We start from the raw sequence: 19,501 nt of genomic DNA, 5'->3' as shown, positions 1-19,501 counted from the left end.
TCAAAGATTTTTTTCGCAAACATCCTTTCTGAATTTAAAGGTTGTTTTTCAATGTATTTGTAATCTGATTACACAATTTTGCTGGTAATGTAACTGATTACAGTTACCGTTTTTTTTTTTAATCGCTTACATGTAACGGATTACATGTCATTGTTTACTCCCCAACCCTGATCACGGGTTAGTATTGTCCGTTTGTAACTCCACTCACTACTTGTAGTTGAGTTGAGTTGAGGGGGGCGCGGTGAGAGTTATATTATTTAAGATACTCTAGTAGGGCTTTCGAGAGATGGACAGGGACTCCGCTGTCCTGACTTTAGGGGGAAGCTGGTTCTACCATTGGGGTGCCAGGACAGAGAAGTGCTTGGACTGGGCTGAGCGGAAACTACCCTCCGGTAGGGGTGGGAGGGCCAAGAGACCAGAGGTGGCGGAACGGAGTGCTCGGGTTGGTATATAGGATTTGAGAAAATCAAATTATATTGGTCACATACACATTGAGCAGATGTTATTGTTGGTGTGGCGAAATGCTCTCAGACGCCATGAGCGGAGTGCATGCAGAGCGAACTGCGCGTAGGGAATGAATAGGGAGTGTTTCTAGTTCCAACAATGTCTAAGTAATCTAACAATTCCACAACAACTACCTAATATACACATCTAAGTAAAATGATGGGATATGAATATATACATATACGGATGAGCATATCCAGAAGGTAAAGGAGGTGCAGTTGCCTTGTTGCTCTGTATACAAGCACCAGGGTCTCGAAGAAAATGCGAGCTTTCGACTGGAAGCCAGTGGAGTGTGCGGATGATCGGGGTTACGTGGGAGAATTTGGGATGGTTGAGCACCAGGCGGGCTGCGGCATTCTGGATAAATTGCAAGGGTATGATGGCACAAGCGGGCTTCCAGCCATTCATTGTCATGAAAAATAATTTATATAAACATGTTCAGCATCTCCGGGCTTCCACGCATACATGCTGCTGACGAGTGCCTTTGGAACGTAGGTAAATCCATTTAATATAGCTTACACCATCCCAATAAAAGTATTTAGTTGTGATGGGCCTATAAGCCTGGGAATGTCGTAGAAATCAAAAGATAAGTACTGCATCATGCGACTCAATATTGATGATATAGAGAGAAAAAATAGCTAAAAAGTCATGCGCTCTGATACTCTCCTTGGGCTTGAGGCGGAGAGAAACAGAATTGCATTGCTGCTCTTGTGGCAAGTAAGTTAGGGGAGATCCAATCAATGGAAGATGGAATTCAAATTAAAAGTGAAATGAGAAAGAAAGGCTCCAATGACCAAACGCCAATAGGTAGTCTACAATTTTGGCTATAATCTGAATGGAGTTGTTTTATGTGTAGGCAAACTGTAGGACGGTGAGAAATAACGTTATGGCTAGCTTCCATTAGACTAGTTATGTAGCTTCTCTCTGTTTGATACTGTCAAATCAGGTGCTATGTAATCAGATGGGATGATAAATAACTATCAAGAAGTTAGTCTAGCACGAGATAACCATGGTTGCGGTCTCTCCCTCTCTGCCTGCTCCTGTGTCTTATTCACACACACCGCACGGCCTCCGCTCCCTTATAGCCAACAGCTGCTCGCACTGTGCCTCGCTCTCCCTCTCTCTCCCTTTCTCGGAACGGACCGGTTGTCCTTTAGGTCCTTTCGGAACGGGTTTTAACACTCCATTTATGCATATTGGGTCTGGGGATATACTGTGTCAATTAGGGAACGACAGCTCTTAACTCCAATCACAATTTTGCCCTTATCACATGTCCGATGGTAGAGCATTGAGCTTGCGACGCCAAGGTTGTGGATTTGATGCCCACGTGGGACCAGTACGAAAATGCATGCACTACTGTATGTCGCTTTGAATACGAGTGTTTGCTAAATGACAAATATGTAAATGCATTCAATCATGAAGTGTTTTGAGTTTGATTAGAGTGACAATAGCTGAGTGCAAGGACCGTTTGGTAGGCTACCCATCAGTGTCGTTAATTTGCACCGTTTTGGATGAGATTACTGTGACCAAAGGTTTGTGACTGCAGGTGTGGCTGTGATACAGTCAATGCAACAGCCATTGTTGTAGAGCATGAAACTGCAGGAGCAAGTCACTGCTTTGATGTTTGTAGTGAATGATGGTGTTGTCCAGGGTCATTCATGCCAAGGAGTTGTCAACTGTGATGGAGAGGTCTTGGAGCAGGCAGACCTTCCCTGGGAGGAAGAGCAGTGCTGTTTTTTTGAGTTTGGGTTTAAGGTGGTGGACTAACATCCAAGCTGATGTATCTGCCAGGCATGCAGAGATGTGTGTCAGAAAGGGGAGAAGAAGAGTGGTTAAGTGTCATCCACATAGCAGTGATAGGAGAGACCATGTGAAGATATTACGGAACCGAGTGACTTGATGTATAGAGAAAAGAGTGCTTAAAACCAAGCCCTGGGGGAAACAGTAGTGTGAGCATGAGAAGTCAGCTTGGGAAAGGCAGAGAGCCTCTGTGACGCAGAGAAGAGTGGTCCCAGTTGAGTGAGCCGCCTTGAAGCCTGACTGGTTCGAGTCAAGAAGATTGTTCTGAGAGAGATAACTAGAGTGTTGGTCAGAAACAGCACACTCAAGGGTTTTGGCTGAAAACAAGAAGGGATACTGGTCTGTCGTTTTTTACTTCATAGGGGTTGAGTGTTGGTTACTTGAGGAGGGGAGCGACTCTGGCTATCTTGAAGTCGGAGTGGGTGCATCCAGTGGTCAGGGATGAGTTGATGAGGTGAGGAATTGGAGATGGTCTGGAGAAGGGATGAGGGGATGGGGTCAAGTGGGCAGGATGTCGGGCGGCCGAACATCACGAGTCGCAGGATTTCATCTGGAGAGAGAGGGGAGAAATAGGTCAAGACATAGGGTAGTTGTCTGTGAGTAAGACTAGTGGACTATATTAGCCTGTCTTAAATGTTGTTTTGTAATTGACTAGAACAAGCAGACAACAAGAAAATTGCATTTGAAAAAGGTCAGGTTTTTGCTGTGAGCAAGTAGGGTAACCAAGGTAACCACGGGTTGTTTTCCACACAGGCGGGCACGGCCGCAACGTTCTATTAAATACCGACTGGGACTATAGGAAAACCCTTTTTGGTTTCAGGTAGAACCCTTTTGGGTTCCATGTAGGATCCTTTCCATAGCGGGTTCTACATGGAACCCAAAAAGGTTCTATGTGGAACCAAAAAGGGTTCTCCCTGGAACCAAAACGGGTTCTCCTATGGGGACAGCCAAAGAACCCTTTTGTAACAATTTTTTCAGAGTGTAGTTACCGTTACTAAGCTGTGTGTGTGCTTGTTTGTTTGTTCTCATGACACCGATGGCCTCCAGGTCACCATGGAGACGGCTGATGACATCCCTTGGCAACGATCGTGTCCGGGAAACGATCCAGGCAACGTCGACGGAACAGACCAAATAAATCAATTCACATTCCAATACTTTATTGAGAATCAATGTATTCAACTACAGCAGTCAATTCCAAAATCATATTCCGTTAGAAATTGATAAGCAAGTCTGTGCAGGAGTAGACCAGAAAGAAACTTCTGTCGTCTGTAGACAGAACCGAGTATGGATCACCTGGTAAACCTAGACACACACAGAGAGACAGGTGAGGTAGGGGCTATGGTTGGGGGCTTCAGGGTTGGTTTGGGGCTAGGAGCTAGATGTAGTTGGGACTGGGACCGGTACCACATCTCACCTTTGAAGAAGATCTGGTTATGAGTGTTCATGTTTATGGTTTGACTGATTTCATACAGTCTGTGATGTGAGTGTATGAGTTATATCGTGGAGTAGTGAGTATGTGGCCTGTTGGCACTTCCCTCTCAAATACAGCAGGCAGCTTCTCTGCCTCATACCACCTGCCCAGGTATTACACACCATCTAGAAGTTATTTCGAGTTACTATGACTTTTTAACTGTGTGTGTGTGTGTGTTCATGTGTGATAAATTCCATCTGAATTAACACTGTGTGTGTGCAGTTACCTTGGTGATGTTGAAGTCCTGTTGAATTGGGGGTGTGGGGCATCTACCCAGGTGAACGGTCTGAGCATGTGCAACCGATGAGGTGACCAGGACAACACACAGTACCAAGCCACATAAACACACAGCAATTGCACACATGTTAGTGGTAATTGAGATGGAATTGAGACTACTGTGTAGTTAATACATTATATACATACACAGACATAAAGACACACAGTACCTGCAAAGGCTGCATATTTTCTCAGTCAGTAGCCACTCAGCTCTCTTGGAGAAACGAGATGTTAACATGATCACACAGCACTCTGCCAAATGTCCATGATCAACCTTTCTCCAATATCTCTCATCTGACACATCAACCTGGTGTAGCAGACAATTGCATTATATTCATTTATGTGACAAAACATATTACATACACATATATTACATACACATTCATATATATATATAATATTTAAAAATATAAAGAATATTTGGCAAATGTTTCTATATATTGTTTAACATAATATACTGTACAGGCATATCACATTTCCAGAGTGGGATCTCTGATAGTTTTAAAGTTATGCCCCATTTTACACTCTGAGAAATTTCACAATTGGCCCAGCGTCGTCTGGGTTTGGCTGGGGTAGGCCAACATTGTAAATAAGAATTTGTTCTTAACTGGCTTGCCTAGATAAATAAGGGTTCAATTTAAAAAATAGGAAAAACAGCTCTCCTTTTGCTTCATAACACATCCTTCAAATCACCAGCAGAGGGCGACCATTTTTAACCCATTTTCACTTTCCCTGTTGGTAACGTTTGCAAATTGGTCATAACTCTAAAAGTAGCAGAGATCCCACTCTGGATCTATAGAGTAGGCTATTTTATGATCAACAATATATTGAAACATTAGCCAACATTCATGTTTATATTTTGTTATATTAATGAATAAATGCAAGAAAATTTGTATTGAAATCAACATACTATTCACATTACAGAGCAAATGGTAAAGCTTCATGTGACACCAATTTCTGCCTTGTAGCACCTACATTTGAAACATTATAGAGATTTAAAGGAGTAAGGCCAAAATGTCACAAATATGCGCTGTTTAGAAGGGCGAATTCAGTTATTGCACATGCGCACTTCACAGACAAGGCGTTCCTAACGAAAATATAAAAATAAATGCTTGAACGCGCCAACAGGATCTCACTAGCTCTGCCACCTCCCTGTATGTTGTGCTCACTGATTAATTTCCTATTTGGACACGACAGGCTCGATTCTATCTTGTGTTAGTTATACAAATCATTGACTGAGATCTGTATGGACATGATACACAGGAAGCCAATGCGTTTTTAATATGTTAACACAACAACAATCCGACATGGGTTACACCACATCATGTGAAAATATTGCCAGTGTTGAGAACAGTTCTGCAAGCTGTCCAACTCAGGCAGTCCATTCGGTGGTCGACCGAGCGTAGGAGCTAGTCTGAAAACTTTAGACATATTTAATAACTTCTAAGTCGTAAAAGAGTGCAAAGTGCTTGGCCAAAATGTATTACTACTGGACTGGTGACTGTCGAGGTGGGTGATCAGTCAAGTGAGGGGACAATAATGAAACAGCACTGATTGGCTAGATGTTGAGTTGCTTGTGCCCTGGGCAGTGGCCCACGGTCGTTTGGTGAGAGAGACAGATGAGTAGTTACATGGAACTGGAATAATTAGCTAGTTAAAATAATTGTATTTAATCAACAAAGACTTGAATCGGGCAATAATATATTACATCACTGTTAGCTAATTAATGGAAACATTAGATAGCTTGGTTTGGTAGCTAACAGTGTTAGATAGCTCAGGATCGCAATTTAAAATGTTTACTAAAGTTAGCTTAGCTAACTAAGAGATAAAAGTAACAACATTGCTATAAAAGTAGCTGGAAACTGAAATTGAACACATTTTCCTAGCTAAAACATCAGTTGTTCGCTTTCAGGCTGTTGAAAATGACAGCTAGCTAGCTACTTAGCTTAGCCTTTGGAGGCTTGTCCTTTGTTAGCTACTGTGACGACATCAAGGCGATGTTTATACTATGACTTCATAAACGCACGCTGTACTTATTTGTCATTATTTTTCAAGCTCAGAAATTATGTAGCTTTCCAAGTATATAGCTATTAACTTGCCTTTATCTCCAGACTTGATTTTATAGCAAATTATACCACTATACTTTTATCAGTAGAGCTGACTAAACAACACTCTGAATCCTAGAAATAAAAGTGTTCTGATTCTCTCTCAAGGGGGACAGAGATTTCCATTGGCATTGAGGCTTGGAAGGAGAATGCTGCGCAGGACCGTCTCCTTCCCCATTGAGGTAATATCTAGAAGTCTGTAGCTAGAATATGTTCATATTCTGCCAACAAATGTTTTTTTTTCAATGTCTTTTTTTATTGCTTTGGCAACATTGGGTTATTTCAGTTTAATGTCAATAAAGCTCACCTGAATACTGTACTAGTATCCTGCTATTGTTTTTGCTTTATAGTAGTTTGTTAGCTCTTTGAGAGTTGTGTATGTAGACTGAAAGCCTTTCCTAAGGAAGCTGTGGTTCTAATGTAGGCGGGACAGCTGCAGCAGCTGGGTCTACAGAGCTGTGGCTCCCACGGTGTGACATCATGCTCGGTGCTCGACCTCCCGGCTCTCCTCAACGCTCACCATGGGCAACGGCAATGGGAGGATGAACGGTGGGGCTGGTACCAGGGGCATGCCGAGGAAGGCCAATGGGAGGATGAGGGAGGGCTAGTGGTCACGCCCTCCTCTACTGGTGAGAGTCGACTGGTCGGGCAATCGGCCATTCTTTCCTATTCTGATTCTTCCTCTCTATGGCTCTTGATGTTCCAAACATTCAGCTGGTAGTCAGATTCATTGACACATCAGTGAAGTATTGGTAACTCTTGGTTCTTTCTCTCTTCTTTCCTGTCCCCTGTGTAGGTATGCAAAATGATGAGTTTGTCAGGCTGTTCGTGTCAGAGGAGGAGAGAATCCTCAACTCTGCAGACCTGTGAGTGCCCCAGACAACTCCCATTGCCTGTTGTAGTGCTGTTGTGATAGCAGAGTTGGTGTATTTACTACTTTCTAACATGTGTTGTAGGAGTGCAGAGGAGAGGAGTGACGTTCTAGCAGAGTTGGTGTATTCCCGAAGCAGACTAAAGCAATTGAACTCAGAGCTGCAGAGAACAGTGGAGTTAGCCGAAGACAACAACACACTGCTACGCACTGAGAACGCTGCACTGCGCAACCAAGTCAAAGGGTAACAGTAGCAACCATGCAGACACACTGCACTGCACAACCTGGTCAAATGTAACCATCAATCAAAATGTTCATCATTATTTGTGTGTGTTTGTCAGGATGAATCAGTCGATCCATGACGCAGAGCAGCTGATGGATGAGCTGGAGGAGATCCGGAGCTTATCAGCTGAGAAGGACGGCGCTACAGGCAACCTGGAGTCCTACATCAAACAACTGGTGGGTTACCATGAAGTGGTGTAGAGCAATAGTAACCAAGAAACCATATATACGGTTAGGAAGTGCCTAGGAAAGATATAGTGTTGATAAACTGATGTTGTTTTCATCCCTTGTTCCGGCAGGAGAAAGAGAAGGAGATTTTGGAAGACCAGATCGAGACCATTGGCAGTGAGGTATGATGACCTCTAAAGCCTTGACCGTTGACCCTGTCAGAACAGACAAACTGAACGTTTCACTGGCCAGCCAACATGGATGCATAATATTAATTTGTTGTCCTCAAAACATCACTGAACTGTTCTGTTCTGTTCTCTCTCGCTCTGTCTCTCTCCCTCTCCTTAGATGTCCCTTATTATACCAGATAGAGCCACTGACAAGAAGAAGATCGCTGACCTCAGCAATGCTCTACAGGCCTTACAGGTAGCACACATACATGCTCGGAAATCATCTGATACCACCAGATCACAGGAGGGTGATTGATATCCTTCCACCAGATCACAGGGGGGGTGATTGATATCCTTCCACCAGATCACAGGGGGGTGATTGATATCCTTCCACCAGATCACAGAGGGGTGATTGATATCCTTCCACCAGATCACAGGGGGGTGATTGATATCCTTCCACCAGATCACAGAGGGGTGATTTGATATCCTTCCACCAGATCACAGGGGGGTGATTGTGGTCCTTCCACCAGACCATAAGGGGGTGATTGTGGTCCTTCCACCAGATCATGGGAGGGTGACTGTGGCGGGAGGGTGATTGTGGTCCTTCCACCAGATCAGAGGGTGGTGATTGTGGTCCTTCCACCAGATCACAGGGGGTGATTGTGGTCCTTCCACCAGATCACAGGGCGGTGATTGTGTTGCTGGGAGGCCACATGCTTTTGTTCCACCCCAACTATTAAGTGTGTGTGTGTGTTTGTGTGTGCGTGAAACAGCTACGGCTAGAGGAGAGCAGACTCGCCCTGGATCAGAGGTATGAGGTCATACATAAGGTATGTGATAACTACATATTGAAAATAATGTTTACATGTCAAATATTCTCTAAATTCCCAATAAATGTTCTTTAGACATGCCACATGACTTGCCAGTTTAAATGAGGTCCATTGCAGTCTATTAGCTGGCTGGCCAGTCCCCAACATCTCTTTGTGTGTCTCCCCTACAGAAGGACTTTGTTATTGAGCAGCTGGAGCAGTCCCTCACAGAGTACTCCTCCATCGCACAGGTACAACACACACACACATTTTACATATGCCTGATGTAGACATCTTACATCTAACTGATACACACTGTGGGCTTTATGTTGTGTGTTTCTCTGTTCTCAGGATCTGAAGGAGAAGATGAAGGATCTGGAGAGCCAACTGGCAGAGGCCCTAGTGTAACACACACACTCAATCATAACATCCCTCACACAATCACTCTCTAATTTTGGCACGTTCTTTGTAATACACTCTCTTTTTTTAATACCCTTTCTCTCTTTCCCCTGTCTTTCCCTATCTCTTTCTCTGTTTTTAGTAATGGAGGAGAGGGGCGTTACATGTCGTTAGATGGGACTCTGTCTGCAGCCACTCAGCGCTCCATCTCTCTAGCGGAGGAAATGGCTCTACTGCCACGTAGGATGGTGGGTCGGTTACACACAACATATGACCGATCACTCTTTTCACATCTTCCCCAAATGTGCAGAAGTGCTTGTCTGTAGTGTTGCCTTCACTGTTTGGTGATCAGGTAGTACTACAGGACAGTGTGAGCTTAGGGTTGGGTAGGACTTAGCTGGGAGGCAGGCTGCCATCACACACACGAGGGAGATGCTCTGTTGCGAAATGTATGTGTTCACTTCCTATCCCAGGATGAGTCCTCTGATGAGGAGGTGCAGGAGCAAAGAGATGAGAGGGTAGAGAAAGAGGAGAAGCAGAGAGTGGAGGAGAGGATAGAAAGCGAGGAGAATGAGAAGAAAGATGAGGAGGTCAAGGAGGAGAAACAGCTGTTACAGGAGAAGAGAGGTGTGTGGTCAGATCTGGTGGGAGGTGTCCAGGCAGCAGGAGGTTTCACCCTGGGTTTCCTGGCTCCTCTGGGTGTGCTGGTCTCCATGGTCCCTGGCTGCTACGACCACTGTACTGGACTCAGCTGCACCGATATCCTCTGGTCTACTGCCAGATACCTCATACAGCCATACTGCAACGTACACCACATAGGCCTTCCTCCTCTGTAACACATACATACATATATATACGCATGCATACCTACCTACATACTACCTACACACACACATTCAGAAAAACACACACACTAATCAAACCTCAATCCACCAACCCTGATCTTCAACCCTCCCAGGCTGCAATGTTGCTGTTAACTAAATAAAACTGAATACTGCATCATACATGGACAACTGGTTGTATTTTAATAAAGGGAAACAGTAGAGTTGATTTTACAATGTTTCTTTTTTAGCTTTATGAAGATTAGCTCAATTACATTTTAAAGATTGGACTCAATGTTGTTCATGTTTTTGTTATTTCTCTACACTGTTTTATTTATTTTTTTTTAACTAGGCAAGTCAGTTAAGAACAAATTCTTATTTACAATGACGGCCTACCAAAAGGCCTCTGCGTGGATGGGGGCTGGGATTAAAAATAAAGGACAAAACACACATCACGACAAGAGAGACATAAGACGACAACATAGCATGGCAGCGACACAACATGGTAGCAGCACAAAACGGTACAAACATTGTTGGGCACAAACAGCAAGAAAGTAGAGATTGTTCTGTACAGTACTAAATAAATGCACTGTCACGTTCCTGTTTGGATTGTAAATATGATTTCTATTCAATACAGCGACATGAACCAGCTTGTCTTTCCACTTCATATAAACGTTTTAATGTATATTTTCAAACAACGCGAGACTAGAGCAGTGGACTGGAGTCGTGGTCTGACGTCATCCGAAAATGGCTACTTCCTAAAAGGATTTATAAAATACGGTATTTTCATTTTACACATTTAAATCCGTCTATATGCTCTATTTCTACATTTCATAGGTTTTTAATGTTATATTTCTCAATGTGGTTACCCTCCTGAATGCCCCGTCATTTTAAAATGGACTAACTTCGCTAGTTTACCGCGCTCGTCGTATTTCGAAATAAGAGCGCTTTGTTATTAACAGTAAATTATCCGCGAAATCAACATTTAAGATAGATTAAATGGTTTCAAACTTCATAAACGTTTATCTTAATGTACATTTATAATTATAGCATAGGAAATGATTCACAATTTAAATTGATATATGAGTAATGGTTCAACAGAGCGTAGCTGATTTTCGCGGTTAGCTGTAGGGCAGTTAGCTATGGAACTGAGGAACTTTTATTTTCATAATTTTGGCTGAACTGTTCGATGAGATTAGTGTTGTGGTTGTAATTGCGTATTCATTTCAATCACTTATTTTTTATCCCAACAGAACACCCGATACACACTTTCAACCAAACATTAACATTATTATAAAGGGTGAGTACATGTGTGTTTATGTAAATGTGTTATCTTGCTGAGGGAGAGAGAAGGAAAGAACTAGAATGGTAGATGGATAAGCTATTATTATTTCGGGAGAGAAAAGATTGACTGTTTAAACAATAATGTTTTGGTAAAAAGATGAGGGCTGGACATGGAGAAATGTAACCACTCTCAAATTCATAGGAATATGGATGCAAGGACTGACCATCCAAGATATCAACATAGTTTTAATAATGTTTTTAGGTTTTACAGTGTTTGTTTATATTTACAATGTTTACAAACATTTGGAGTTAAACAAGCTTATATTTTGGGTTCTGATGAAGTGTGACAGTTGAACTAAGCTCATTAGGCATTTCTAAGATATATTCTTCAAGAATCCATGAGGATATATAATTCATTTATACGTCCAGAAATGGATGTAGATTTCCCCTTTAAATACTGTCAGTTTGAGGTTGGACCTGTCCTAGCCTTTCTCAAATATAAGCAGCAACAACCTTGCAAGCACACTATCTCCTCTGACATAAAGACCTTTTAGTAAAGGTATTGCACTGTTAGTTAAAAAACTATCTGGTTGAAATCAATTTCTCTCCCTGCAGTTTGACCCCATTGGGGAACTCGGAAGCAGTAATGTCACAGCTGGCCCACAGCGAGCACCTGTTGGAGCAGCTGCGTTGGCAGCAGGAAAGCAACGTTCTGTGTGACATTACGGTCGTCGTGGGCGACACGCTGTTCCGAGCGCACCGTAATGTCCTGGCGGCGTTCAGCGGGTTCTTCTCCGCACTGCCTGACAGAGGTCACCTGGTCACAACCCTTAACCCGGAGTTTGTCAGTGAGCAGGCCCTGAACACCCTGCTGAAATACATCTATTCTGGAGAACTACTCACTGACAGGTAGGTACATCACTACACTGATGTGTACGAAGCTAATTTAGCAATAGGGGTGGCAATACTATTCATCAAATCAAAAGGTGTGTAAGCGCCCCTACTACTCCCTTTGTATAATATGACTACACCACCATCATACCATCACAATAACTATGTATCACAGGAGGCTGCTGAGGGCAGGAATGGAGTGAATGGAATGGTATCAAACAAATGGAAAGCATGTGTTTGATGAGTTCAATTACCATTCCTTTTATTCCATTCCAGCCATTACTATGAGCCCGTCCTCCCAAATTAAGGTGCCACCAAACTCCTGTGCTATGTAGGATACGATATTGTTGTTAATCTGTTTTTATCTGTTTTAGTTATTGATCTCTTGTTTATTTGTGGTTGCCATGATAACAGTGATGGGTCGGAGGCCGTGCTAGGAGCGGCGGTGTTCCTGGGGATGAGGGAGGCAGAGCGTCACCTGATAGACAAGTCTGACAGCCAGCGGGAGATGAGGATAGAGTCAGCCTCACCTACCACCTCCCCCCATTGCTTAGCTTCACCCCCCAGCCCAGAGGCGTTCAAGCCCTTGTCCTGCGTTTCTGGAGGGGGCTCGGTAGAGAGGGAGGAGGAAGAAGAGCGGGGAGATCCAGAGTACACCCCTCCCTCCCCAAGCCCCCCAACATCCCCCCGAAGAGGAGCAAGGAAAAGAAAGGGAAGAAAGCCAAAGGCCACACCTCGAAACCAAACCTTGCCTAGCAACCCAACATCACCTAGCCATGACGACACCCAAGATGACGCAACAGTCCCCCAGCCTCAGAGGGGCAGGGGGAGAGGAAGGGGGAGGGGAAGGGGGAGAGGAGGAGGAATGAGGAGGGATCTGTCGTTGAAGGTGTCAGACCTTCAGATCGTTGAGGGGAATGAGACAGACCTCAGCCCTTCATCATTGAAACCTGTCAAGAGGCAAAGGAGGAGCAGTGGAGAGAGGAGAGGAAAGAAGAGAGGGAGAGGCAGAGGAAGAGGGAAACTGAAGGAGAGCCGATCGAGCGATGGAGAGGGGGATGAGTGGAAGGCTGGGTTGAAGAACCAACAGGTGAAAGAGAAGCCAGTGTGTGCTGAGTGTAACAAAGAGTTCTCTGAGATCAGTAGCCTGAGGAGACACATGAGGATCCATAAAGGAGTGAAACCTTTCCAGTGTCTCTTCTGTTCCCGAGCTTTCACACAGGGAAACCAGCTCAAGACTCACCTCCGTATACACACAGGTAAGAGACACACACATAGCTAGCATACACACGGGTAAGACACACACACACACACACTCCTCCGCATACACGTGCAGGTGTGAGACAACCTAACTGTCTCTCTGCCTTTCTAGGAGAGAAGCCGTTTGCATGTTCTCAGTGTGACAAGGGTTTTGCCCAGAAGTGTCAGTTGGTGGCTCACTGTCGAATGTACCACGGAGAAGAGAAACCTTACACCTGTGAACAATGTGGGCTGCAGTTCGCTACCTCATCTAACTACAAGATACACTGCAGGTAGGACTGTGTGTCTGAGTGTGCATGCATGTGTGGAGAGAAGACCTATTTGTGTGTATCTATCTACCTGTGTGTGTGTCCATGTGTGTCCATATAGGAAGCACAGTGGAGAGAAGCCGTATGTGTGTGAACAGTGTGGGAAGGGTTTTGCCCAGGCCAGCACTCTGACCTATCACATGAGGATCCACACAGGAGAGAAACCTTACCAATGTGACGATTGTGGGATGGCCTTCTCTGTCTCCTCCTCTCTCATCACACACAAACGCAAACACACAGGTAACACACTGAAGCAAAGACAAACATTACCAGTTAAATTAGTATTGATGGTGTGTGTGTGTGATCATGTGTCCCTGTATTCTCTGACGTGTGTGTGAGATCATGTGTCCCTGTTTTCTCTGACGTGTGTGTGTGTGAGATCATGTGTCCCTGTATTCTCTGATGTGTGTGTGTATGAGTGATCATATGTCCCTGTATTCTCTGACGTGTGTGTGTGTGAGATCATGTGTCCCTGTATTCTCTGACGTGTGTGTGTCCCTGTATTCTCTGACGTGTGTGTGTGTGTGTGTGTGTGTGTGTGTGTGTGTGTGTGTGAGTGATCATATGTCCCTGTATTCTCTGACGTGTGTTTGTGTGTTTCTGTCTGTTTTCCAGGTGAAGCTCCACACGAGTGTCTGGTGTGTCAGAAGGCCTTCATTACCAAACGAGAACTCAACAAACACTCCCGCATCCACAACGGTGAGTCTACCGAACACACACACACGTGAGAACCAACCACTTTGAATACTTAAATCTATCCAAGGGAAAGGATGACAAGCAAGCTGTCTGTTAGTTGTGTAGTTCTACTGTGTTCTAGAAGGGCACCTGTCCTGGAGTGGAGAGTAAACACAAGATGGAGAGAGTCACTTGGAAGAGGAGAGAGAGAGAGATGTAGGTAAAGAATAGAGGATGGAGAAGAAGGGACCATATAGAAGTGTAGTGGGAAGAAGATGGAAGCGATGGATAGACTGATAAAGGAATTGATATGGAGATTATAGATGTTGCTGAGTTTTTCCTGACCATGTGACTTGACCAGGAAAGACTCCTGGGCCTGGTTGTAAAGAATGGGTAAAGATTTGGGTGTGTGTGTTTGCTGTATGTGTGTGTAGGTGGAGACTCAGCTGTTAAGCAGCGTGTGACATGTGAGCTGTGTGGAAACACCTACGCTGGCCTGAGCAGCCTGAAGAAACACCAAGAGAGACAACACTTAGGTGAGATGTGTGTGTGTCAACTTATCCTTTTGGCCATCTATGTTAACCTGTGTGTGTGTGTTCTCCAGTTCCAATGGCGGTTCCAGAATGGGTTCTCCTCCACAACATTCCTATCGACCACCAGGGGCTAATCTCCCGCGATGCGCCCAGCCCCATGCACGAGGAGCCAGGCAACCCTGACCCCGAGGAGCCAGGCAACCCTGACCCCGAGGAGCCAGGCAACCCTGACCCCGAGGAGCCAGGCAACCCTGACCCCGAGGAGCCAGGCAACACTGACCCCGAGGAGCCAGGCAACACTGACCCCGAGGAGCCAGGCAACCCTGACCCCGAGGAGCCAGGCAACCCTGACCTCGAGGAGCCAGACAACCCTGAACCAACGACCCCTAACTTGAGCCCAAACCCTCTCAGTGTTCTAGTAGAACAGTTGCGTACATCTTCCTCCAACTTCTCTTCCTCACTCTCCCACTGTGATCCAGCCTACCCTGTCGAAGACATGGAGCAGATCATCATCATTAGAACTTTGGACAATGACCCCTGACCTGACCCCTGACTCAACCACCTCTGACCCCCTCACCCAGATCCTAACATAACTCTCTCAGGCTTGGAGTGGATCCAACCTTTTTGAATGGATCAACGGGACCTACAGGATCCAATATGAATCAGCTGTAGTGTCAGATATAGAACTGTGAATAGTGTGGATGTTGACAAATCATATATGTAATTACATTTACATTTTAGTAATGTAGCAGACGCTCTCATCCACAGCGACTTACAGTAGTGAGTGCACAACTTTTTGTAATTCACTCCATCTTTTAATGAAATTAACTCATTCAGATCTAAACATTTTATTTTATTGTATGTTTGAAATGTTTATTACTAGAGATAATCACTGAGGACCTACCCACAGAACAGCCAGGCTCACCATCTCCTGGCTTTGCATTTCTCTACACATCCTGAATCGTCCTCTGTTCAATGTTCCGGTTTTAATCCCACGTCTCAGTAACATAGGGTTTAATGTCTTATGGAATCGAGAGGTAGTATTGAGATGGATGGATATTTATGAAAAGTCAAGGTTATTAATTCAACAGCTCTATTCTTTATTCACACACCTTGATTTTCCCCCCCAAAATTGGTGTTACAAAGTGGGATTAAAATGGATTTAATTGTAATTTTGTGTCAATGATCTACACAACATACTCTGTAATGTCAAATTGGAAAAAACATTCTAAGATGAGTAAAAAAATATATATATGTCAAAAATACAACACTTACAGTTGAAGTCGGACGTTTACATACACTTAGGTTGGAGTCATTTTTCAACCGCTCCACAAATTTCTTGTTAACAAACTATAGTTTTAGCAAGTCGGTTAGGACATTTGCTTTGTGCATGACACACGTAATTTTTCCAACAATTGTTTACAGACATTATAATTCACTGCATCACTTATAATTTACTGTATCACAATTCCAATGGGTCAGAAGTTTACATACAAAGTTGACTGTGCTGTTAAACAGCTTGGAAAATTTCAGAAAATTATGTTATGGTTTTAGAAGCTTCTAATAGACTAATTGACATAATTTGAGTCAATTGGAGGTGTACCTGTGGATGTATTTCAACGCATACCTTCATACTCAGTGCCTCTTTGCTTGACATCATGGAAAAAATCTAAAGAAATCAGCCAAGACTTCATAAAACATTTTGTAGACCTCTACAAGTCTGCTTACCAAACGGCTGAAGGTACCACGTTCATCTGTACACCGTGGGACCACGCAGCCGTCATACCGCTCAGGAAGGAGATGCGTTCTGTCTCCAAGAGATGAACGTACTTTGGTGCGAAAAGTGCAAATCAATTCCAGAACAACAGCAAAGGACATTGTGAAGATGCTGGAGGAAACAGGTATAAAAGTATATCCACAGTAAAACGAGTCCTATATCGACATAACCTGAAAGGCCGCTCAGCAAGGAAGAAGCCACTGCACCAAAACTTCCATAAAAAGACTGGTGCACTTCACAAAATAGATGGCATCATGAGGGAGGATAAGTATGTGGATATATTGAAGCAATGTCTCAAGACATCAGTCAGGAAGTTAAAGCTTGGTCGCAAATGAGTCTTCCAAATGGACAATGACCCCAAGTATACTTCCAAAGTTGTGGCAAAATGGCTTAAGGACAACAAAGTCAATGTATTGGAGTGGCCTAACAAAGCCCTGACCTCAATCCTATAGCAAATTTGTCGGCAGAACAGAAAGAGTGTACGAGCAAGGAGGCCTACAAACCTGACTCAATTACACCAGCTCTGTCAGGAGGAATGAGCCAAAATTCACCCAACTTACTGTGGGAATCTTGTGGAAGGCTACAATAAACATTTGACCCAAGTTAAACTATTTAAAGGCAATGCTACCAAATACTAATTGAGAGTATGTAAACATCTGACCCACTGGGAATGTGATGAAATAAATAAATGCTGAAATAAATAATTCTCTATTATTCTGGCATTTCACATTCTTAAAAAAAGTGGTGATCCTAACTGACCTAAGACGGGGAATTGTTACTGATTAAATGTCAGGAATTGTTAAAAAAAACAGAGTTTAAATGTATTTGGCTAAGGTGTATGTAAACTTCCGACTTCAACTATATATAACTTGATTAGATAAGTATTACAACCCCTGAGTCAATACATATTAGAATCCCCTTTAGCAGTGATTACAGCTGTGAATCTTTCTGGGTAAGTCTCTATGAGCTTTGCACACTTGAATAGTACAATATTTGCAAATTATTTTCAAAATTCTTCAAGCTCTGACAAATTGGTTGTTGATCATTGCTAGCAATGTCATAGACTTACAAACCGATTTAAGTGAAAACTGTAACTAGGCCACTCAGGAACATTGTCTCGGTAAGCAACTCCAGTGTAAACTCAGCAAAAAAAGAAACATCCCTTTTTCAGGACCCTGTCTTTCAAAGATAATTCGTAAAAATCCAAATAACTTCACAGATCTTAATTGTAAAGGGTTTCATAAACACTGTTTCCCATGCTTGTACAATGAACCATAAACAATTAATGAACATTCACTTGTGGAACGGTCATTAAGACACTAACAGCTTACAGACGGTAGGCAATTAAGGTCACAGTTATGAAAACTTAGGACACTAAAGAGGCCTTTCTACTGACTCTGAAAAACACCAAAAGAAAGATGCCCGGGGTCCCTGCTCATCTGCGTGAACGTGCCTTCGGCATGCTGAGGACTGCAAATGTGGCCAGGGCAATAAATTGCAATGTTCGTACTGTGAGACGCCTAAGACAGCCTACAGGGAGAAAGGACGGACAGCTGTGTAACCACGTGGAACAACACCTGCACAGGATCGGTACATTCGAACATCACACCTGCGGGACAGGTACAGGATGGCAACAACAACTGCCCGAGTTACACCAGGAATGCACAATCCCTCCATCAGTGCTCAGACTGTCCGCAATAGGCTGAGAGTAAGGGGGCTTGTAGGCCTGTTGTAAGGCAGGTCCTCACCAGACATCACCGGCAACAACTTCGCCTATGGGCACAAACCCACCATCACTGGACCAGACAGGACTGGTAAAAGTGCTCTTCTCTGACGAGTTGCGGTTTTGTCTCACGAGGGGTGATGGTCGTTTTCACGTTTATCGTCGAAGGAATGAGTGTTACACCGAGGCCTGTACTCTGGAGCGGGTTCGATTTGGAGGTGGAGAGTCCGTCATGGTCTGGGGCGGTGTGTCAGAGAATCATCTGACTGAGCTTGTTGTCATTGCAGGCAATCTCAACGCTGTGCATTACAGAGAAGACATCCTCCTCCCTCGTGGTACCCTTCCTGCAGGCTCATCCTGACATGACCCTCCAGTATAACAATGCCACCAGCCTTACTGCTCGTTCTGTGCGTGATTTCCTGCAAGACAGGAATGTCAGTGTTCTGCCATGGCCAGCTAAGAGCCTGGATCTCAATCCCATTGAGCACGTCTGGGACCTGTTGGATCAGAGGGTGAGGGCTAGGGCCATTCCAGCAGGAAATGTCCAGGAGCTTTCAAGTGCCTTGGTGGAAGAATGGGGTAACATCTCACAGCAAGAACTGGCAAATCTGGTGCAGTCCATGAGGAGGAGATGCACTGCAGTACTTAATACAGCTGGTGGCCACACACCAGATATTGACGGTTACTTTTGATTTTGACCCCCCCCCCTTCGTTCAGGGACACATTATTCCATTTATGTTAGTCACATGTCTGGAACTTGTTCAGTTTATGTCTCAGTTGTTGAATCTTGTTTATGTTCAAACAAATATTTACACATTTAGTTTGCTGAAAATAAACGCAGTTGACGGTGAGAGGAAGTTTCTTTCTTTGCTGAGTTTATATTTGTGCTTGTGTTTCAGGTTATTGTCCGTAATTTCGATTAAGACAATGAGCACGCTAGAACGCATGTAGCGTTAGTCAATATAACTATTTGTTTTGTACTTTTGAAATGTACAGCGACAAAATTCAGAGTATGCGCTGTTTTACAGTGCTCTCCCTGTACCCCAAGTTAGAACCATAGGATAAATAAAGGGGGCATATACTGTAAGCAGACAATGAAAGCACTTATTATATTAGATGATTAGAACAGGATAGAACAGCGGCGTCTGGTAAGACAAGGGGCGGCGGACTATGTATTTTTGTAAATAACAGCTGGTGCACAATATCTAAGGAAGTCTCGAGCTATTGCTCGCCTGAGGTAGAGTTTCTCATGATTAGCTGTAGACCACACTACCTACCGAGAGAGTTTACATCTATATTCTTCGTAGCTGTTTACATACCACCACAGTCAGAGGCTGGCACTAAGACTGCATTGAATGAGTTATATTCCGCCAT

General features: G+C 43.9%; 2 protein-coding genes across 2 annotated transcripts; both read left to right on the top strand.

Moving 5' to 3' along the window:
• Positions 1-204: 204 nt before the first annotated feature.
• Positions 205-8,990, top strand: LOC135522800 (myosin-11-like). The gene is made up of 11 exons (XM_064949405.1): positions 205-442; positions 6,265-6,338; positions 6,581-6,785; positions 6,953-7,022; positions 7,113-7,271; positions 7,369-7,486; positions 7,609-7,659; positions 7,826-7,903; positions 8,421-8,477; positions 8,648-8,707; positions 8,808-8,990. Exons 2-11 carry the CDS (start codon positions 6,306-6,308, stop codon positions 8,862-8,864), a joined length of 888 nt encoding a protein of 295 aa, XP_064805477.1. The 5' UTR covers positions 205-442; positions 6,265-6,305; the 3' UTR covers positions 8,865-8,990.
• A 1,347-nt stretch (positions 8,991-10,337) lies between these two features.
• Positions 10,338-18,978, top strand: mynn (myoneurin). The gene is made up of 9 exons (XM_064949404.1): positions 10,338-10,456; positions 10,930-10,976; positions 11,576-11,869; positions 12,266-13,110; positions 13,224-13,383; positions 13,481-13,659; positions 14,035-14,118; positions 14,529-14,630; positions 14,699-18,978. The coding sequence occupies exons 3-9, from the start codon at positions 11,607-11,609 to the stop codon at positions 15,166-15,168; spliced, it is 2,103 nt and encodes a 700-aa protein (XP_064805476.1). The 5' UTR covers positions 10,338-10,456; positions 10,930-10,976; positions 11,576-11,606; the 3' UTR covers positions 15,169-18,978.
• Positions 18,979-19,501: the final 523 nt, after the last annotated feature.

Source organism: Oncorhynchus masou, chromosome 30 (assembly GCF_036934945.1).
Source record: "Oncorhynchus masou masou isolate Uvic2021 chromosome 30, UVic_Omas_1.1, whole genome shotgun sequence".
NCBI classification, from domain to species: Eukaryota; Metazoa; Chordata; class Actinopteri; order Salmoniformes; family Salmonidae; genus Oncorhynchus; species Oncorhynchus masou.
The sequence above is the reverse complement of the archived record's forward strand: the minus strand, read 5'-3'. Positions and strand labels throughout refer to the sequence as shown.